Below are 15,992 nucleotides of genomic sequence, written 5' to 3' on the forward strand. Positions count from 1 at the left end.
CCACACAAAATTAATCATGATGACATCATAGCTCTATTAAACTAGAAGAATATAATCTCAATAATAGGTTGATGCATATTAAATCCTCAAAATGTCAATATTAAATAACTTCCAAACCAAAATGGGATATATATATGAATTCATATATATATGAATTTTAATTATATGAATTTAATTATAATTTAATTATCCTTAATTATTTAAGTGTATGTTAGAAATGTTGCTCCTATTATATAAAACCACAAAATCTCATCTCTCAAAAAATGTTAAGCCATACATACCACTGGAAATGGTGGAATGGTGTTTTAAGTATTTATAGATTTGTAGCTACATTACACAAACTCCTGTAGAGCAATGACAATAATTAATGTCTTTTCATTATTCATATATTGTAAACATATTTGTTGATATTCTTAGTATTAGTAGACTAGATCTGTTAATTAAAATTTATCATATGATTCTGGTGCCTGGCCCAAAATTTACCAAGTCCTTATTTGGTATAACTTGGTCAAATTTTCGTTTGTTTCCTAATTTCCGTCACTGCGGTACCCCGTGGGGATGTGGTTGAGTCAAGTGTGGTGAACCACTTCAAAGAGGGCATGAGGCCAGCTCCATTTGACCTTTCGTAAACCCAAGGGTATTTTTAAAGGTGATGGACACTGAAAAGTCATAACATTATTAATAAAAGGGCCAAGACCAGGCTTCTATGTTTATAGATATAAAATAGCATTTTCAGCACCTAGTTGCAGATTAAGCTATATTAACTCATTTTTTTTAATTACAGAAAATATCTCTTATGAGGGCTTTTCAGGACTTTAAGTGGTATGGCAACAATGACATAATAAAATATTTAGTCTTTATACGTTTAAAAGTGTTTTGGAAAAAAAATTGAAGCTTTTGAATTAGAAAAAAAAATTAATGATGAAATTTGAATAATTGCCATAGGAAAAAAATATTATATTAAATACTTATATCACTCCTTATATTATTAAGTGCTAGCAACTAGTTGTCATATTTGGGATATAAATTCTAATATTAAAGTGTCAAGAAAATGTGTCTTATTAAGCCTTTTTAAAAAAATTTGTGAATGCTATTTTAAATTAAAGATGTTAAATCTAGTTAAAGGTAATTAAGTTTTAAATATTAATTTGTATTAAAATATACTAGTATTTCAACTTGTAATTGTCTACTTGTTTCTTATTATATGTGTATATATATTTATGAGTGTATGTATCACCTGTGTATTTGAATGTATATGTGTGTTACATGTGTACATGCACATGTAACATTCAGTGAAAACGTGTATCCAAGATTATTACATTTGTATTTGCATGTGTATGTATATTACATATGCACATGAATAATGGTATGTGTGCATGTGTATTATTGGAAGAAACATACATAAAAATCATGTGCCATTAGGCATTAATTAAATAACATCTTACACCAAATGTTGCTAATAAAAAATGTTTAATTAAAGTCCTACAGATGTTGAACTGTGTTAAAGCCATGAAAAGGCCATGGCTGAGATTGCCCATCCTAATTTTAAATATATCAAATTAAGCCACTGCCATTAAGTGTGATCATGAACTGATTGTCATTAGTCCATTGTTATGTTGTAGTTAAGAGGAAAAATGGGAAATTTTAAATAAGTCCCTGAAGAACAAACCAGATGCCACTTTTCATTATGGAATCGAGGAGAAGGATCTTATGTGAATGGTTTGCTTGTTTCTTGATACTTAGTTATTAAATAATTACATTGGAGATAATATGCATAATGATGAGGACTTTGTAATAGTATATAACACGTACAATTAGGTTTAAATTCTATGTAATATTTTTTAAAGAAAAAATTAATTTTAACTGCATAGAATTTAGAAACCTTAAACAGCAAAGAGTATCAGAAACAAAATTACAAAGAGTAAATGGAAATGACAAAACAAGAAACAAAATTGTTACAAAATCTCAGCTCTCCTAAATCAACCTATTGCAAACAATGCCAGACTAATAAAAATACTAACAGGTTTGGGGGTAGTGGTAGTGATGTTTTTTGAGTTTTTTGTGTGTTATTTTTAAAGTCCTATGCTTTAGGGCTTCCTATGGTTTATAACCAGGTGTTAATAATCACTCCATAATACTTTACCTTTCATGGCTCTTGATGAAGTCTTGACAATAATAAAATAATGTTTATAATAACAGACATCTACCATAATCTACCATTTATTGAGTGTTTGCCTGTGAACCCATAGAAAACTCAAAGCCCAGGCACTGCCATAAAGTTTTTGGGAATTATTTGGTTGTGTAACACGTGCATTGTCCCAAAGCTGTGATTGATAAAGCGCAAGCTTACCCAATCTCTAAGAACATGAAAGAGATGGAAGCCTTTGCGGAGATTTTGGGGGTTTAGAGGACATTTATTCCCCACCTGGCACAGTGCTCTGTCCCTTATACCGCCTTGTAAAGAAGGGGCACGTGTGGGACTGGGGACCAGAGCAGCAAGCCACCTTGCCTGAGAAGGCGAAAATGCTAGTGAAGCAGATTAAAGCTCTGGGCATCTCCCAAGTAGGGCTACATTTGAGTTAGATGTGTCTGTGACTCTGGAAGTTATGGGTTGGGCACTGTGGCAGAGACAACAAAAGGAGAGAGTACTCCTAGGATTTTGGTCCCAGCTCTGGAAGGAGGTAGAAATCTGATATATCCCCATAGAGAGATAGCTCCTAGCAGTGTCCACAGTGCTCCTCCAGGTGAAGCCTCTCACAAAGGAACAGCATATCATAGTAAGAACTTCCCTTCCTATCAAGGGGTAGATTGAGAATATGTTCCATCAACCCACCTCTGCCATAGCTCAAACTCCTGCTTTGACTAAGCAGCATGCCTATTTGTAGCAGAGCAGTATCCTGTCTACCAGCCTACTATCTCTAGAAATGCGGGGATACTAGGCCTTTTAGAGTATGTAGATCCTCCAGATACCCCTGCCCCTATTCCTGTGGTGGAGCCTGTGGCCTGTAGATGAGGAGTTGGGGAAATTCCCACTGATGCCTGGCATACAGACGGATCTGGTCAAGGTAACTCACCTACATGGACTGCAGTTGCTATTCAGCCCAATACTGACACTGTCTGAATGGAAACGGAAACAAGCCACAGCAGCCAGTGGGCTGAACTCAGAGCTGTTTGGCTGGTGATGGCTCATGAACCCTGGCTGTTAACCCTTTGCACTGACAGTTGAGCTGTTCTAAAGGGATTAACCCTACGGCTTGGACAATAAGAAGCCGAGGGGTGGATGATCATGAATAAGCCCCTGTGGGGTCAGGGTGTGTGGAAAGACATTTGAGTCTGCCTGCAAGGGCTTGAGGAAGTCCTCACTGTCTTTCATGTCCCAGCTCATAAGGCACTGACACCCCCCGGCTATCAGGAAGCTGATACCCTAGCCCAGGTACGAGCCCTAGCAACTGACCCTCCAGTAGATGCAGCAGATTGGGTGCATAGGAAGAGCGGTCACTGTAGCGCCCAGATGGGATGGTGTATTGCCAAGGATGCTCAATTGCCCTTGAAATACAATGACTTGGTTAATGCAGTAACAGCATGTCTTGTATGTTCTAAACAACATCCAAGACAATTGCCAAAGGAGCCTGGGGTCATCCACTGGAGTTCCCAACCAGCAAGGAATTGGCAAATTGATTATATTGGCCCCCTCCCTCCAAATGGGGTTCTAAATATGCCTTGGTTTATGTAGGCACCAGGTCTGGCTTAACCCAAGCTTTCTCTTGTCATTGTGCAAACCAGGCTGCCACCATTAGGGAATGAGAGAAGCTGAGTACCATGTATGTATATTCTCATCAAATAGGCAGTGATTGGGGATCATATTTCAAAGGTCATGATGTGCAAGACTGGGCAAAAGAAGGTGACACTGAATGGAGGTTCCATCTCTCCTATAACTTGCAAGCAGCAGGGTTGGTAGAAACAAAAAATGGAATGTTAAAGCAGAAAATTAGGGCTGGCCCCATGGCTTAGCGGTTTAGTGCGCGCTCAGCTACTGGCGGCCTGGGTTTGTATCCCGGGCGCACACCGTCGCACCGCTTCTCCGGCCATGCTGAGGCCGCGTCCCCCATACAGCAACTAGCAGGATGTGCAACTATGACATACAACTATCTGCTGGGGCTTTGGGGGAAAAAAAGGAGGAAGATTGGCAATAGATGTTAGCTCATAGCCGGTCTTCCTCAGCAAAAAGAGGAGGACTAGCATGGATGTTAGCTCAGGGCTGATCTTCCTCACAAAAAAAAAAAAGAAGAAGAAGAAAAAAGAAAGCAGAAAATTAAATTACTAACAAGTAAAATCACCTTGGCTGGGTGGACTAAAGTACTGTCCCAGGCTTTAATGCATTTGAATGATCAACCAGTAGGGCCTGTTTCTCCATATATCAGTCTGGGGACCCCAGCCGATGTACTCAATACCATAAGGATATAGAAGTCTCGGGAAACAGCCATTGCTCCAACTTTCACCGTGGATCAACGGCTGTGCTGCTGAAAACACCAAGCCCCATCACACCTGGGAAAGGAATTATCTATTGGAATTTGCAATGGGATGTCCTGGCAAGATGGGTGAATTACTTCAAACCCCTGAGTGAAGGGGAACTACTCAATCTCCACTAGAATCTCATTGTCTTGCTGCAAACCAGACCTGTGGAAACTCACTATACCTGGAATGGAACACGCACATTGAAAGAGGGGAAAAGGTGGGGGTCCTGGTCTGGTATATTCCACCCCCAGTCCATCTCCTAACATCTGCCAGTGTTGCCTCCCCAGCCAACATGTATGGCATGCACAACCAGGTCAAGTTGTTAAAGCTGCCAACCTCCGTCTCCTCAAAGCCAGATGGGCACATTCTGTTTTCCACTGGTATTATCATTCAGCCACTGTCTTTTTCCCTCCATTGGCCTGGGAGACGTCATAGCACACATAGAAGCCCTTATTAAATTCACCCAGCACCCTTAAATGATAGCCAACAAAGCTTGTCCTTACCGAACACTGAAATGTCTCTAGTGAGAAAAGCTGTCCTCCAAAATAGGCTGGCCTTAGGCATTATCACTGCCTCACAAGGAGGCACCCATGCCATTATCCAGATTGTTGTGTATCCATACCTGATGAGTCTGCTAATGTATTATCTTTATTAAATCACATAAAAACACAAGTGAATGCCCTAAGTGATTTAACTCCTAGCCTAGGGGACTTGATAAATCAGTGGTTTGGATCATAGGGCTCTTGGTGAACAAAGTAGTCACTAATTTTGGAAATCATTCTTAATCTGTTTTCTCTTACATGTGTCTCTATTGTTGCTGTGGCATCTGCCTCCAAATGCAGCCAGATATCTGCCTAATGAGCGACCTCCATGCTAGTAATACCCTTTGCTGACTGCTCCGGGCACATTACAAAAAGGGGACGGTACAAGATTGAAAAGGGTGGTGGATAAGATTCTAAGAGCCGGTCACAAGGGCTAAAGTGTTGGAGGAGGTCATCAAAAAGATGTGACTGCTAGTTGACCCACCAACTGGACCCAGGCAATTGGAGGTTCCTCACCTCTTCCCCTGCCCTTGGAATGTAAATTTTGCTAGACTTATCCACTCCCAGAAGCTGCCCCAAAGATACAGTCTTGAGATAGTAATGTGGTGATGAGACTATCTGGACTGTATGTGTGACTGAACCCAGGCAAGTCCTGTATATAAACTTTTAAGATTCTGGCAGGCAGGTGTGGAAATCTACTTAGCTTGTGGTGCCCAAGATAAGCCTCATAAGTAAGTTCTCTTGCTTATTAAACCTGCCACCTACCAACCTGCCATGGTCTGACTCTTTCCTCCGTCTCTCTCTGCCCTCTGAGTAAGGGAAACTGGTTTCAGATTACACCCAGGAAGCCCCCTAGGTTGCACAACAACAGCCTCTCACCCTTTTAACCACATTAACCCCAGGAAGGAGCCATTGCATTAAAGGCAAAGGAGGCTGTCCTCACATCCCTGGCTCTCATTTGAGAGATTTGAGGCAGACTGACATCTCCCACATGCCTGATTGGGTATCTCTCTTTTGACCTAACTCTTCCTATAAATGGGACCCAAAGTCAGATAGGATTTAGGTGGAGAAATTGGTAGGAAACTTATTTTGTCTTTGGACCCAAGACATACTTGCCAATTAACCTTTCCTGTTAATATTAATATTTCCCCCAACTTGACTCCTTTATTTTTCAATTGGTTAAGAACCTGTAGACACAGAGGACTGTGATTCATTAGATTCCCTCAAAAACCCCTTTAGTAGAACTAGGAACACGATTCTACTAAAGAGAATAAGACATTGTCCTTACACGCAAGGAAGTTACAGTTATGGTGTTTCCACAGCACTTTGCACCTATCTGTAAGATAGAATTCAATCAGGGGGTTGTAATTTTTGGTTTAGTTTCTACCTCTTCATCTGTACTGCAAGCAGTGATAGGCAGGAAGGGAATCTCGCAACCATGTCACCTTAGAACCTAACAAACCTGGGTGCCTAGCATGTGGTCGTAGGTTGTTTGCAGATAAAGTGATTTTCATGGAATGTTTACCCTGACTAGCTTCAGAATAGGGCCTGATTTTAAAGATAATCCCCCAGAACTTGCTTTTGAACCTGTAACTTGATTTCTAGCACAGGATTTTCAGTTCCTGTGTTCTCAAGTTCAGCACAAACATTCTATAAAGCAGTAATGTTTTCTTTTACACTTGCCATTTTTACTTTCTGGGCTGGGTGGTGAGGCCCTTCCTGTTTCTACCTAAAATAGGACTTTCCAAATGAGTCTGTCTTATGAATGTGACTTGGCTTCCTGCCACACCTGACTCCGGGTGGGGAGATACGAGTTCATAAAGGCTAAATGGATCATAAGCTTCACAAATCACTTGAGGGATCTTATGAAAATGCAGATTCTTATTTAGTAGGTAAAGCCTGAGATTCTACATTTCTAACAACTCCCGTGGATGCCCATGCTACTGATTTGAGGGCCATCCTTTGAGTAACAAAGGAGTAGATAACTCACTTCACAAACACAGTCATTCATTCTTTAAACATTCTTTACTTCTACTGTGTGCCAAGCATTGGGCTAAGAAACTAAAGAGGAGTGTGACATAATCCTCACCCATAAGAAGCCCACAATCTAATGTAGCAGCAAACATAATAACAAATACGTGTTGATATGACCATTAACATAATGACATGACCACTAGCAGAATAGGAAGACAAGCCACAGATGGGAGAAAACATTTGCAAAAGACATATTTGATAAAGGATTGTTACCCAAACTACACAGAGAACTCTTAAAACTTAACAATAAGAAAAAAAAAACTCGATTTAAAAATGGGCAAAAGATCTAAAGAGACATCTCACCGAGAAGATACACAAGATGGCAAGTATATGAAAAGATGATCAACATCATATGTCATTAGGAAATTGCAAATTAGGACAATGAGATACCCTTACATACCTATTAGAATGGATAAAATACAGAGCACTGACAACACTAAATGTTGATGAGGATGTGGAGCAAAAGGAACTCTCATTCATTGCTGGTGGGAATGAAAAATGGTACAGCCACTTTGGAAGATACTTTGGCAGTTTCTTACAAAACTAAACATACTCTTACCATACGATCCTGCAATCATGTTCCTTGGTATTTTCTCAAATGAGTTGAAAACTGATGTCTAACAAAAACCTGTACATGGATGATTATGCACTTTTATTCATAATTGCCAACATTTGGAAACAAGGAAGATGTCCTTCAGTAGGTGATTGGATAAACTGTGATATATCCATACAATGGCATATTATTCAGTACTAAAAACAAATGAACTATCAAGCCACAAAAAGACATGGAAGAACCTTAAATGCATATTATTAAGTGAAAGAAGCTAATTGGAAAAGGCTACATACTGTATAGTTCCAACTATATCATATTCTGGAAAAGGCAAAACTATGGAGACAGTAAAAGGATCAGTTGTTGCCAGGACTTGGGAAGGAGGGAAGGATGAATAGATGAAGCACAGGAGATTTTTTAGAGTAGTGAAACTATTCTGTAGGTTACTGTGATAAAGCATACATGTCACTATATGTTTGTCAAAACTCACAGAATTACAACACCAAGGGTAAACCCTAATGTAAACTATAGGCTTTGGTTGATAATGATGTGTGAATGTTGGTTCATTGATTGTAACAAATGTACCATCCTGGTGCAGGATGTTGATGATGGGGGACGCTGTGTGTGGGGGGGGCGGGGTAAATGGAAACTCTTTGTACCTTGCACTCAACTTTGCTGAATCTAAACCTGCTCTTTAAAAAAGTATAGATAGATAGATAGATAGATAGATAGATAGATAGATAGATAGATAGATAGAGATATGCTCAGTCTAGAGAATCTATTCTGGGGGCTAGAAAGTCTTGATTGGTGGGCAAAACTGAATAAACCACATATACCAAAGTAGCCTCTACATTGGAAAACCCATATCAAAATTATCGGGGGCGGGAGTGTCTTTTAACAGTGAAGATTATAGAGCTATATCCCAGGTCTCCTGAATTAGAACTCCTTAGTGCTGGGAGTTGATAATCTATAGGTTGGTAATCTAGCAAGCTTTTCAGGCTGTTTTTATGTGCCATAAGGTTTGAGAATCACTCTTCTATTTCATGTCCATGCATTTTTTGGAACAAAAGCCAATACCAAATTGATTCTAAATAAGTTCTAATAACTGTACCTTCCTATTAGGAACAATCAACAATCTTAAAATCCATGGAAAATCATTAAATTATCTACATATTCTTTTTCATACATTTCATTAGTGAAATAAACCACATAAATAATACCGAAATAGATTTATTTGGGAAATACATATATAATCCTGACACCTTTTTTTAAGAAGGAATAAAAACATAAATGATTTGTGATTTTGGCAGCATGGTACAAATATATATATATAAATCATTTACAGAGGTGAATCATTATCAACATTGTATTTACTATAAGACATGTTAAGAATATTCTAGGGCCGGCCCCATGGCTTAGCAGTTAAGTGCGTGAGCTCCACTGCTGGTGGCCCGGGTTCGGATCCCGGGCACACATCGACGCACCGCTTCTCCTGCCATGCTGAGGCCGTGTCCCACATGCAGCAACTAGAAGGATGTGCAACTATGACATACAGCTATCTACTGGAGCTTTGGGGAAAAAAAGGAGGAGGATTGGCAATAGATGTTAGTTCAGAGCCGGTCTTCCTCAGCAAAAAGAGGAGGATTAGCATGAATGTTAGCTCAGGGCTGATCTTCCCCCCAAAAAAAGAAAAAAAAGAATATTCTAAACAATAGACAGAAAATTTTCTTGTTTTTTTAAATTCAAGAAAATTCTGAAGGAACTGTTCAGCTTTGTGTGTTTATCTGATAAGGACAGCAAAATGGATCCTCCCCATACTTCCTGTTTCTATTTTTAAGAATACCACAAGAAGCTATTCTAATACATCTTTTGTATCTAAGTTGCCCATAAATGCAGCTTGGCTAAAAGAGCCTACATAGAATTGGTTACTCAAAACTCTAGGTGTAATGATATCACACTGACTAGATAACAATGACTCTAAAACAGCACTCACAGCCCCAATCTAAGGGGCAAAATCTTAATGCCAATGTTACATAAGAAAAGCTCTGCCACAAAATCTCAAATTTTATCTTTTAGGACAAAAATTTTATGGGATGTCATACTCCCGTCTCCGTAATTTCATACAATATTTTCATATATTTTCCTTAATGATTCATTTACTCTAGTATTTTGAGCTCGTTTAGCAAGCTGAAATGGAATGTCAACTTGTCAGTTTCTCTTTTACCATTTCTGTAAGTCACCTACCCATCCTTCTATATACTAACTCACACACACACACCCCACATACGTTTGTGCAGGAGTTCACATATTTGTTCAAATGAGTCCTAACCTTTGCTATCCACTCTGTATGAAGTCTATTGCATTATTTTGTAGCAGCACCCGAGAACGCTAATAGCCTCAAGCTGTTTAAAAAAGTTGTAGGCTGTTTTTGGAATAGACTCAAGTACACTGGAAATTCAGAAAATCTGAAGCCATCTCTTCTCGCTATACTCATAAGTGGCTGCAACCTTAATATTTTTAAAGGAATGTTTACCAAACTGTACTACTTCACTATGTATGATTTTCTCTGATTCCTTAGTAAGAAGAACAGCAAGGTACGGATGTGGTGAATGAAAGTATGATGACCCATACTGGCCAATTAAATATTCTGGACTTTCTCCATTCCATTAATTGTGCCTTTAGTTTGCTATCAGGTTAACTATGAAACAGTTTAAGCCATCAACCTTCCCTTGCCTGACACTAACTATTCTCACTGATTTTTGCATTTATTCTGACACCCACGAGTATATTAATTCAGCAGCATTATGTCACATTCATATACGTTAGTCTATGTGACCCAAACACTGAGTCACCATTTTGTTTATAAGTGCACCATACGTTAATTGCTCCACTACTATCTATATTTGCTTAGCAATCTAATAGGATAGATATAGGCATTTGTTTGTCAGATATGGGGAACATCTACCTCACATCCAGTTGGTGTATTCCACATATTTATTGCACCATTTATCCTTTCCATTCTTTTCTAATATCATCAGATCTAAAGTTATTTCCCCTTTACATTTAAGAAACCCCGGTATTAGATTGACAGAAGAAAATTTCTTATTATGGAAGATTGACTAGAAATAAACATACTACCATTACTATATTTATGGTTAGTTAGTTAATCGGGACATTCTTTCTTTTTCAAGAGAGTGTAGTGAACTGACCCAGATAACACAAACTTCACTTCCCTACATGTGTCTCTGATAGCTCCAAAGAAAATATTGAGTTTGTATATTGGGTAAAATGTAGCTAAGTTTAAATGTTCTACTACTCTGCTACTCAGGATATCACTCAGTTTTTGAGAGAAGATTTTGTTAAGACTATAGTATAAAAGCCTCCCAAAGAAGTTTCTGGGAGAAATTTTAGTCATTTGTCCTATGGACCCTTAAGACCCAAGCACCAACATGAACCTTCTTAAAGTGAAACTTCTCAGGTCAAGGAATATTCTTTGACACTCTGTGGGCTCAGACAATGGTGCTGCCATGCTGATGGTTACTGGGTGGAGAGCAGGACCAAATTTAACTCCTCACACATATAGCTGCATATTCTGTAGGTGCTTCATTCACATTTCTTGCCTGTCTTGGGTTCATTCCAATGATGGAATGGTTCAGGGAAGCATAAACGATGCCCTGTTTGTTTTCCTCCAGACACGGGTTAGAATAAACCCCAGGCTCTTCCTGGACTCTGAACCAGGGGTCATTATCGTAAATTCCAGTTTCTGATTGCAGTGTTTGGGAGTTTTGCCTGGTGCCCACTTCAGTGTGTTCACTCCTAAAGGGCTGGGGAACATCAACCTATAAGAGAAGAAAAGAGTGTTTTAAGTCCCACTTAAGGATGTAATAGTGCATATCTGTTAGTGAACTATGAGTGTAGGCTAAACCGAGTCATTGCACAGCAAGAGAAATAATCTACTCCTCCTCGCATATGCTTCTGACATGTACTTTTTTAGCAGATTCTTACTGATTAAAGGATAGAAGGCTAAAGACCACCATGTTCCTCCTGAATGTTATTTTGTGCTGTATTATTAGTCACTTTTGAGATCACACTTTTCAATCCCTCTTCAGGATCAAAAACACAGCCCAAATTAATGAGAAAAGCATAAAATATTCCACAAGAACTTCAAGCAGCTTATAATATAATGGATAGTATTAATATTGTTTAAAATAAAACAATTAAAGATAAAGCAGAACAGATACCCTCTAAGGGGCAGAAAGAATAAATATTATGAGTTATCCAAGATGTGTTATTATGATTTGAAACCTGGAATTGGAAAATTGCTGTCAGTTTTGAGGAAGGGGCAGCCAAAGCTTAGAAAAAGTTCTAAAATATTCCAACTGTTATTTCTATCACAAGAAAATTCTTATATTTCCAAAGAGAGTCATATATCTTAACGCTTCTGAGAAAGAGGTGAATTTATGGAAAGTAAAAATAAAATGAGTCTTGATGTTTTTCACTCTTTTTAGTTATTTGTTAGCCATTCCAAGCTAAACAAGGGATCCACCTGATAAAAATGAAGATATCACGTTAGTGCTAAGGGTTGTTATTTGAAATTTTTTAATCCCAATTTTGCCAGTCAATTTATGTTCTTGAAGTTAAGTCTAACTCCTTTAAGGTATCAGGTCCACAGTCTTTGATAGTCTACATGCTTTATCTGGTCCTTTGTCATCCTCACTGTGATGTGTGCAGTAGTACATCTATCACACCTCCTTGGCAGAGTTCTACCACACAAGCACATCTGGTTCTATCCTGAGAAACTAGGTATTAACTGCAGAGTACACTGCCTCTCTCCAATGAGTTGACTGCCCAGGAAATAACACTAAGGCTGGATAATTGAAAGAGGCAGGGATTGCTTTAACCTACCCAGGCTCTTGACTCAGATGGAAAGTGCCCCCACTTCCACTTGAAGGGGCCTGATTAATGTCTCTGGAGGAGCAGTGAAGAAGACTGTCATGTGACCTAACACATAGCCATAAATCCTCAATATATCAACAAGGTCCCTGTCATACTTTTCAATCTAGATAAGTCTGTCAACTCAAGTTCCTGGCTCCCATCCCCAAAAATGGCTCGTTTCCATGGAAAACATTCTTAGAATGAATGGAGTGAAGGAAAACATGGTGCTCTGTGGGTGAACCTATCCTGTGGCATCTCGTCAAAGTGAGTGAGTGCCACATGGCTAGTGCACCATGCTGTGGTGGGTACAGATGACAGACACCGAGGCACTATCCTACTTTACATTTGTTTGGCGCTTTACAGTTTACAAAGCACTTTTTAAAAGATATATACAATTCAGTGGTTTTTAGTATATGAGCACTTTTATACCCTTGAAGGGCTATTCTGGAATAAGTTGGGAACTTTGGCTTTTATATGTACCTGCCATGTTTTTACCAGTTCCTTTCTCTGCTTTGGATTTCTTTTCCACTGGTTTCCATACAAGTTCCTTCTTAAGAAATCTTTGGTCTCAAATATCTAATATGTCACCTCTGATTATTTTCTGAAATGTTTGACAATTCAAATGAAGGCAAAACTGTGAATTCCTGTGAAAAACGTGAACATCTTAAAACAAAATTCTCAAATAATTGCACACACAGAAAAATCCCTCTTGAATTCAACTTCAAATCATAAATAATTTGTCCAGCTTACACAGGAAGAAATATGGTTATATTTTAACCAACCTGGGCTTTGCTTGCACAGTAAATTATTTAAATTATTGTTTTAAATGGTTTCAAAGCTCTCAGGCCTGACTCTAACAACATGTAGTTTGTTGTTTTTCACTATAAAAAGAAAGGAAATAATATTTAAGAACATTTCCCTGCTTAAGGAAACAAAACCTTAGCATCTAATGCAGTGATGCCTACTGATTCTTACTAAAAACTTAATACAAGTGTATCAAGTTGAATGAATTTGGTTTGATTTAAAATTAGGCAACCTGGCGGTGAATGCTGAATGCCATTTAATATTATTTGCAGAATTATTGGCTGTATCTGCCTCTGGCATTTCTGGAACTTTCAAGAAGGTTACTGCAACTTGATCTCTACTCTTCCTTATTGAAACACCCACACACACACCAAGTTCCTCTGCAGTACCTCGTTTACAACTATTTGTTTTTAATGAAAGAGCTTCATAAAATCTTTTTCAGAAATATGTTGCCTCATCTTGCATTCTTTTTTGAGTTCCAATATTTACGCAACATTAAACCTAAAAGAAAGGCCTAAGTTTATATTTCAAGAACTTGTAGGAAAACTTGGCACTGTCTCCAAAACGCCCTTTCCTTTGTCTGGGAGGTCTCTTCCTTGATGAGCCCACACACATTCCGAGGGACTTTGTGTAGTAACTGGACCTGTGATCCTGCCTCTTCATCTGCTGGTGTGATCTATGAAGAAATCACACCTTGTATTACGAGGTTATTTATAGCTTATTCTCTCATTAACTCCCAACTCTCTTCTTGAAACACTTTAAGATATTTTTGTGAAAATAGATGAATAACCTGGTCACATAACAGGCCAAGAGTAGAGCCAAGGTTATATGATTCAGTCTCTGAATTTTCTGCTTAGAATCTACACTGCCACCCATGACACCCATGGACCACTTATTGTTAATCCTGAAGAATCTTTGTTGCAAATGGAGGTGAATGTAAAATAAACACATTTTTAAAGTAAGTCAAGAAATGCAGCACTTAGAACAGTGCCTGGCACATGGTGAGTGTTACATAGACTCATTAAATTAAAAAATATATAAATATTCACATGGTGTAACACAGATTGCATTTGTTCTAACAGATACATTGAACATACCAGGTTAATTTCCCTTCCTGTTGTATCAGAAGGCTCCTTTTGTTTCCCTGGAATTCAAAAAGAAAAATAAGAAACCAAAAGAAGTAAAGAAAAACACAAAATTCTTCCCCAATTTCCTGTAGCTTAGAGTTGTGGTAAGAATATGGGTTATGAAATCAGATTGCTTGGTTGAAATTCAGTCCCTAGAGCAGAGGTGGGATGCCTCCTCGCCCACGTTCACCCACTTGCATGAGAGAGACAGCGTTGTTATTAGTTTCGGCTTGTCTATTTGCTATGACTAGCATGGCACATACACCTCAGTTTGTGAGAATTATGCTGCCCATTCTATTCACTGGTTCTTCACATCTCACTCCAGAGAGACCTACAGCACATCCAAGAAGGGGCAGAATCCAGCACATCATTTTAAAAAGGCTGGAAATCCTTGTTCTGGGGACATTCTATACTCAGTGCTAGACAAACTGCTGTCCTATCACCTACATAGCCAGGATCTCCTACTGCCAGTTCACTTTGGATGTGGTGAATCAAAGTATTATTCCTGCCTCTTTCTCTGAAGTTCTGAGAGAAGTTCCAGCAGCCTTAAGAAAGGTGGTAAAACGTGGAGAGGGACCATGGAAAGAGCCTTGGAGTTGCAGATGTGGAGTTGGGGTTACAGAATGTTCCCTCAGTATTCTGAGAAGGTCTGGAAGTCCTCACCACAAAACACCAGAAGCACTTTTGCCCAGACAAAGTTTTCTCTTGTGGCAAAAACAAGGGTTGCTCTGTCTAGCTTAGTTTTTATAGCTACACTGTGGCTGCTATTGTGGGAAAAGGGATGGGAGAAGATGGCAGAGAAGAAGAAAAAAACAGAGAACTGAGGTGATTTAGACCAGAGCTAGGTCAGAATTCTCCATACATCTCTCTCTTACTGTGTTTAAGTGTTCGCTCATGACGTTGAGGGGATTCTTACAAAAGCAGAAAGGAATTGTTTTCAAAATATCACACCTCTCCCATCATAGCCAAACCCACATTTTTCAAATGCGTTATTGTTGGGTGAGGGTTCGGTTAAAGCGTGTGTTTGTGATGGCAACAGAAAGTACAGACGTATGAGTTTCCTCCGGGCACATTGAGTCTTCATTTAAACAAGGGTGTGTACGACTGGCATGATGTGGTGTGGCTGTGAAAAAGAGGATGAGACAGACTAACTCAAATCAGACATGTTGATCTGAGATTATTTCCACCTCCCTTTCAATACCGTTAAAGTTTAGAAGAGCTTCTTGTCAAGCACACCTGATTGACACAATTAGAATGAGTAAGTCCCAGCAATGTGCCCTTCTTACCACAACCCTTGGCTGGAGCACTATGCTGTGGTGAGCATGCCTCACCATGACTAGAGGGGACCTGAATTAATCCATTTGGCTTTGTGGTAGAAGGATGAGTTACCCCCCAGGAAATCATTATCCATGGTTTGTCGCACAATATTGGGAAAGAAAACAATAGGAACAGACTAAAAATCTATCATCCCTAGTAATTTAACCC

General features: G+C 38.9%; 1 protein-coding gene across 1 annotated transcript in view; it reads right to left on the bottom strand.

Annotated features, from left to right (window-relative positions):
* Positions 1-7,105: 7,105 nt before the first annotated feature.
* Positions 7,106-15,992, bottom strand: part of BTLA (B and T lymphocyte associated) — a 32,223-nt gene continuing 23,336 nt past the window's right edge. Inside the window, exons 5-6 of the mRNA XM_058555779.1 lie at positions 14,478-14,524; positions 7,106-11,480 (exon numbers count right to left, since the gene is read on the bottom strand). Of these exons, the coding sequence (XP_058411762.1) occupies positions 11,205-11,480; positions 14,478-14,524 (323 nt within the window). The 3' untranslated portion in view covers positions 7,106-11,204. The remainder of the gene's footprint in view (positions 11,481-14,477; positions 14,525-15,992) is intronic.

This window comes from Diceros bicornis, chromosome 15 (genome assembly GCF_020826845.1).
Source record: "Diceros bicornis minor isolate mBicDic1 chromosome 15, mDicBic1.mat.cur, whole genome shotgun sequence".
NCBI classification, from domain to species: domain Eukaryota; kingdom Metazoa; phylum Chordata; class Mammalia; order Perissodactyla; family Rhinocerotidae; genus Diceros; species Diceros bicornis.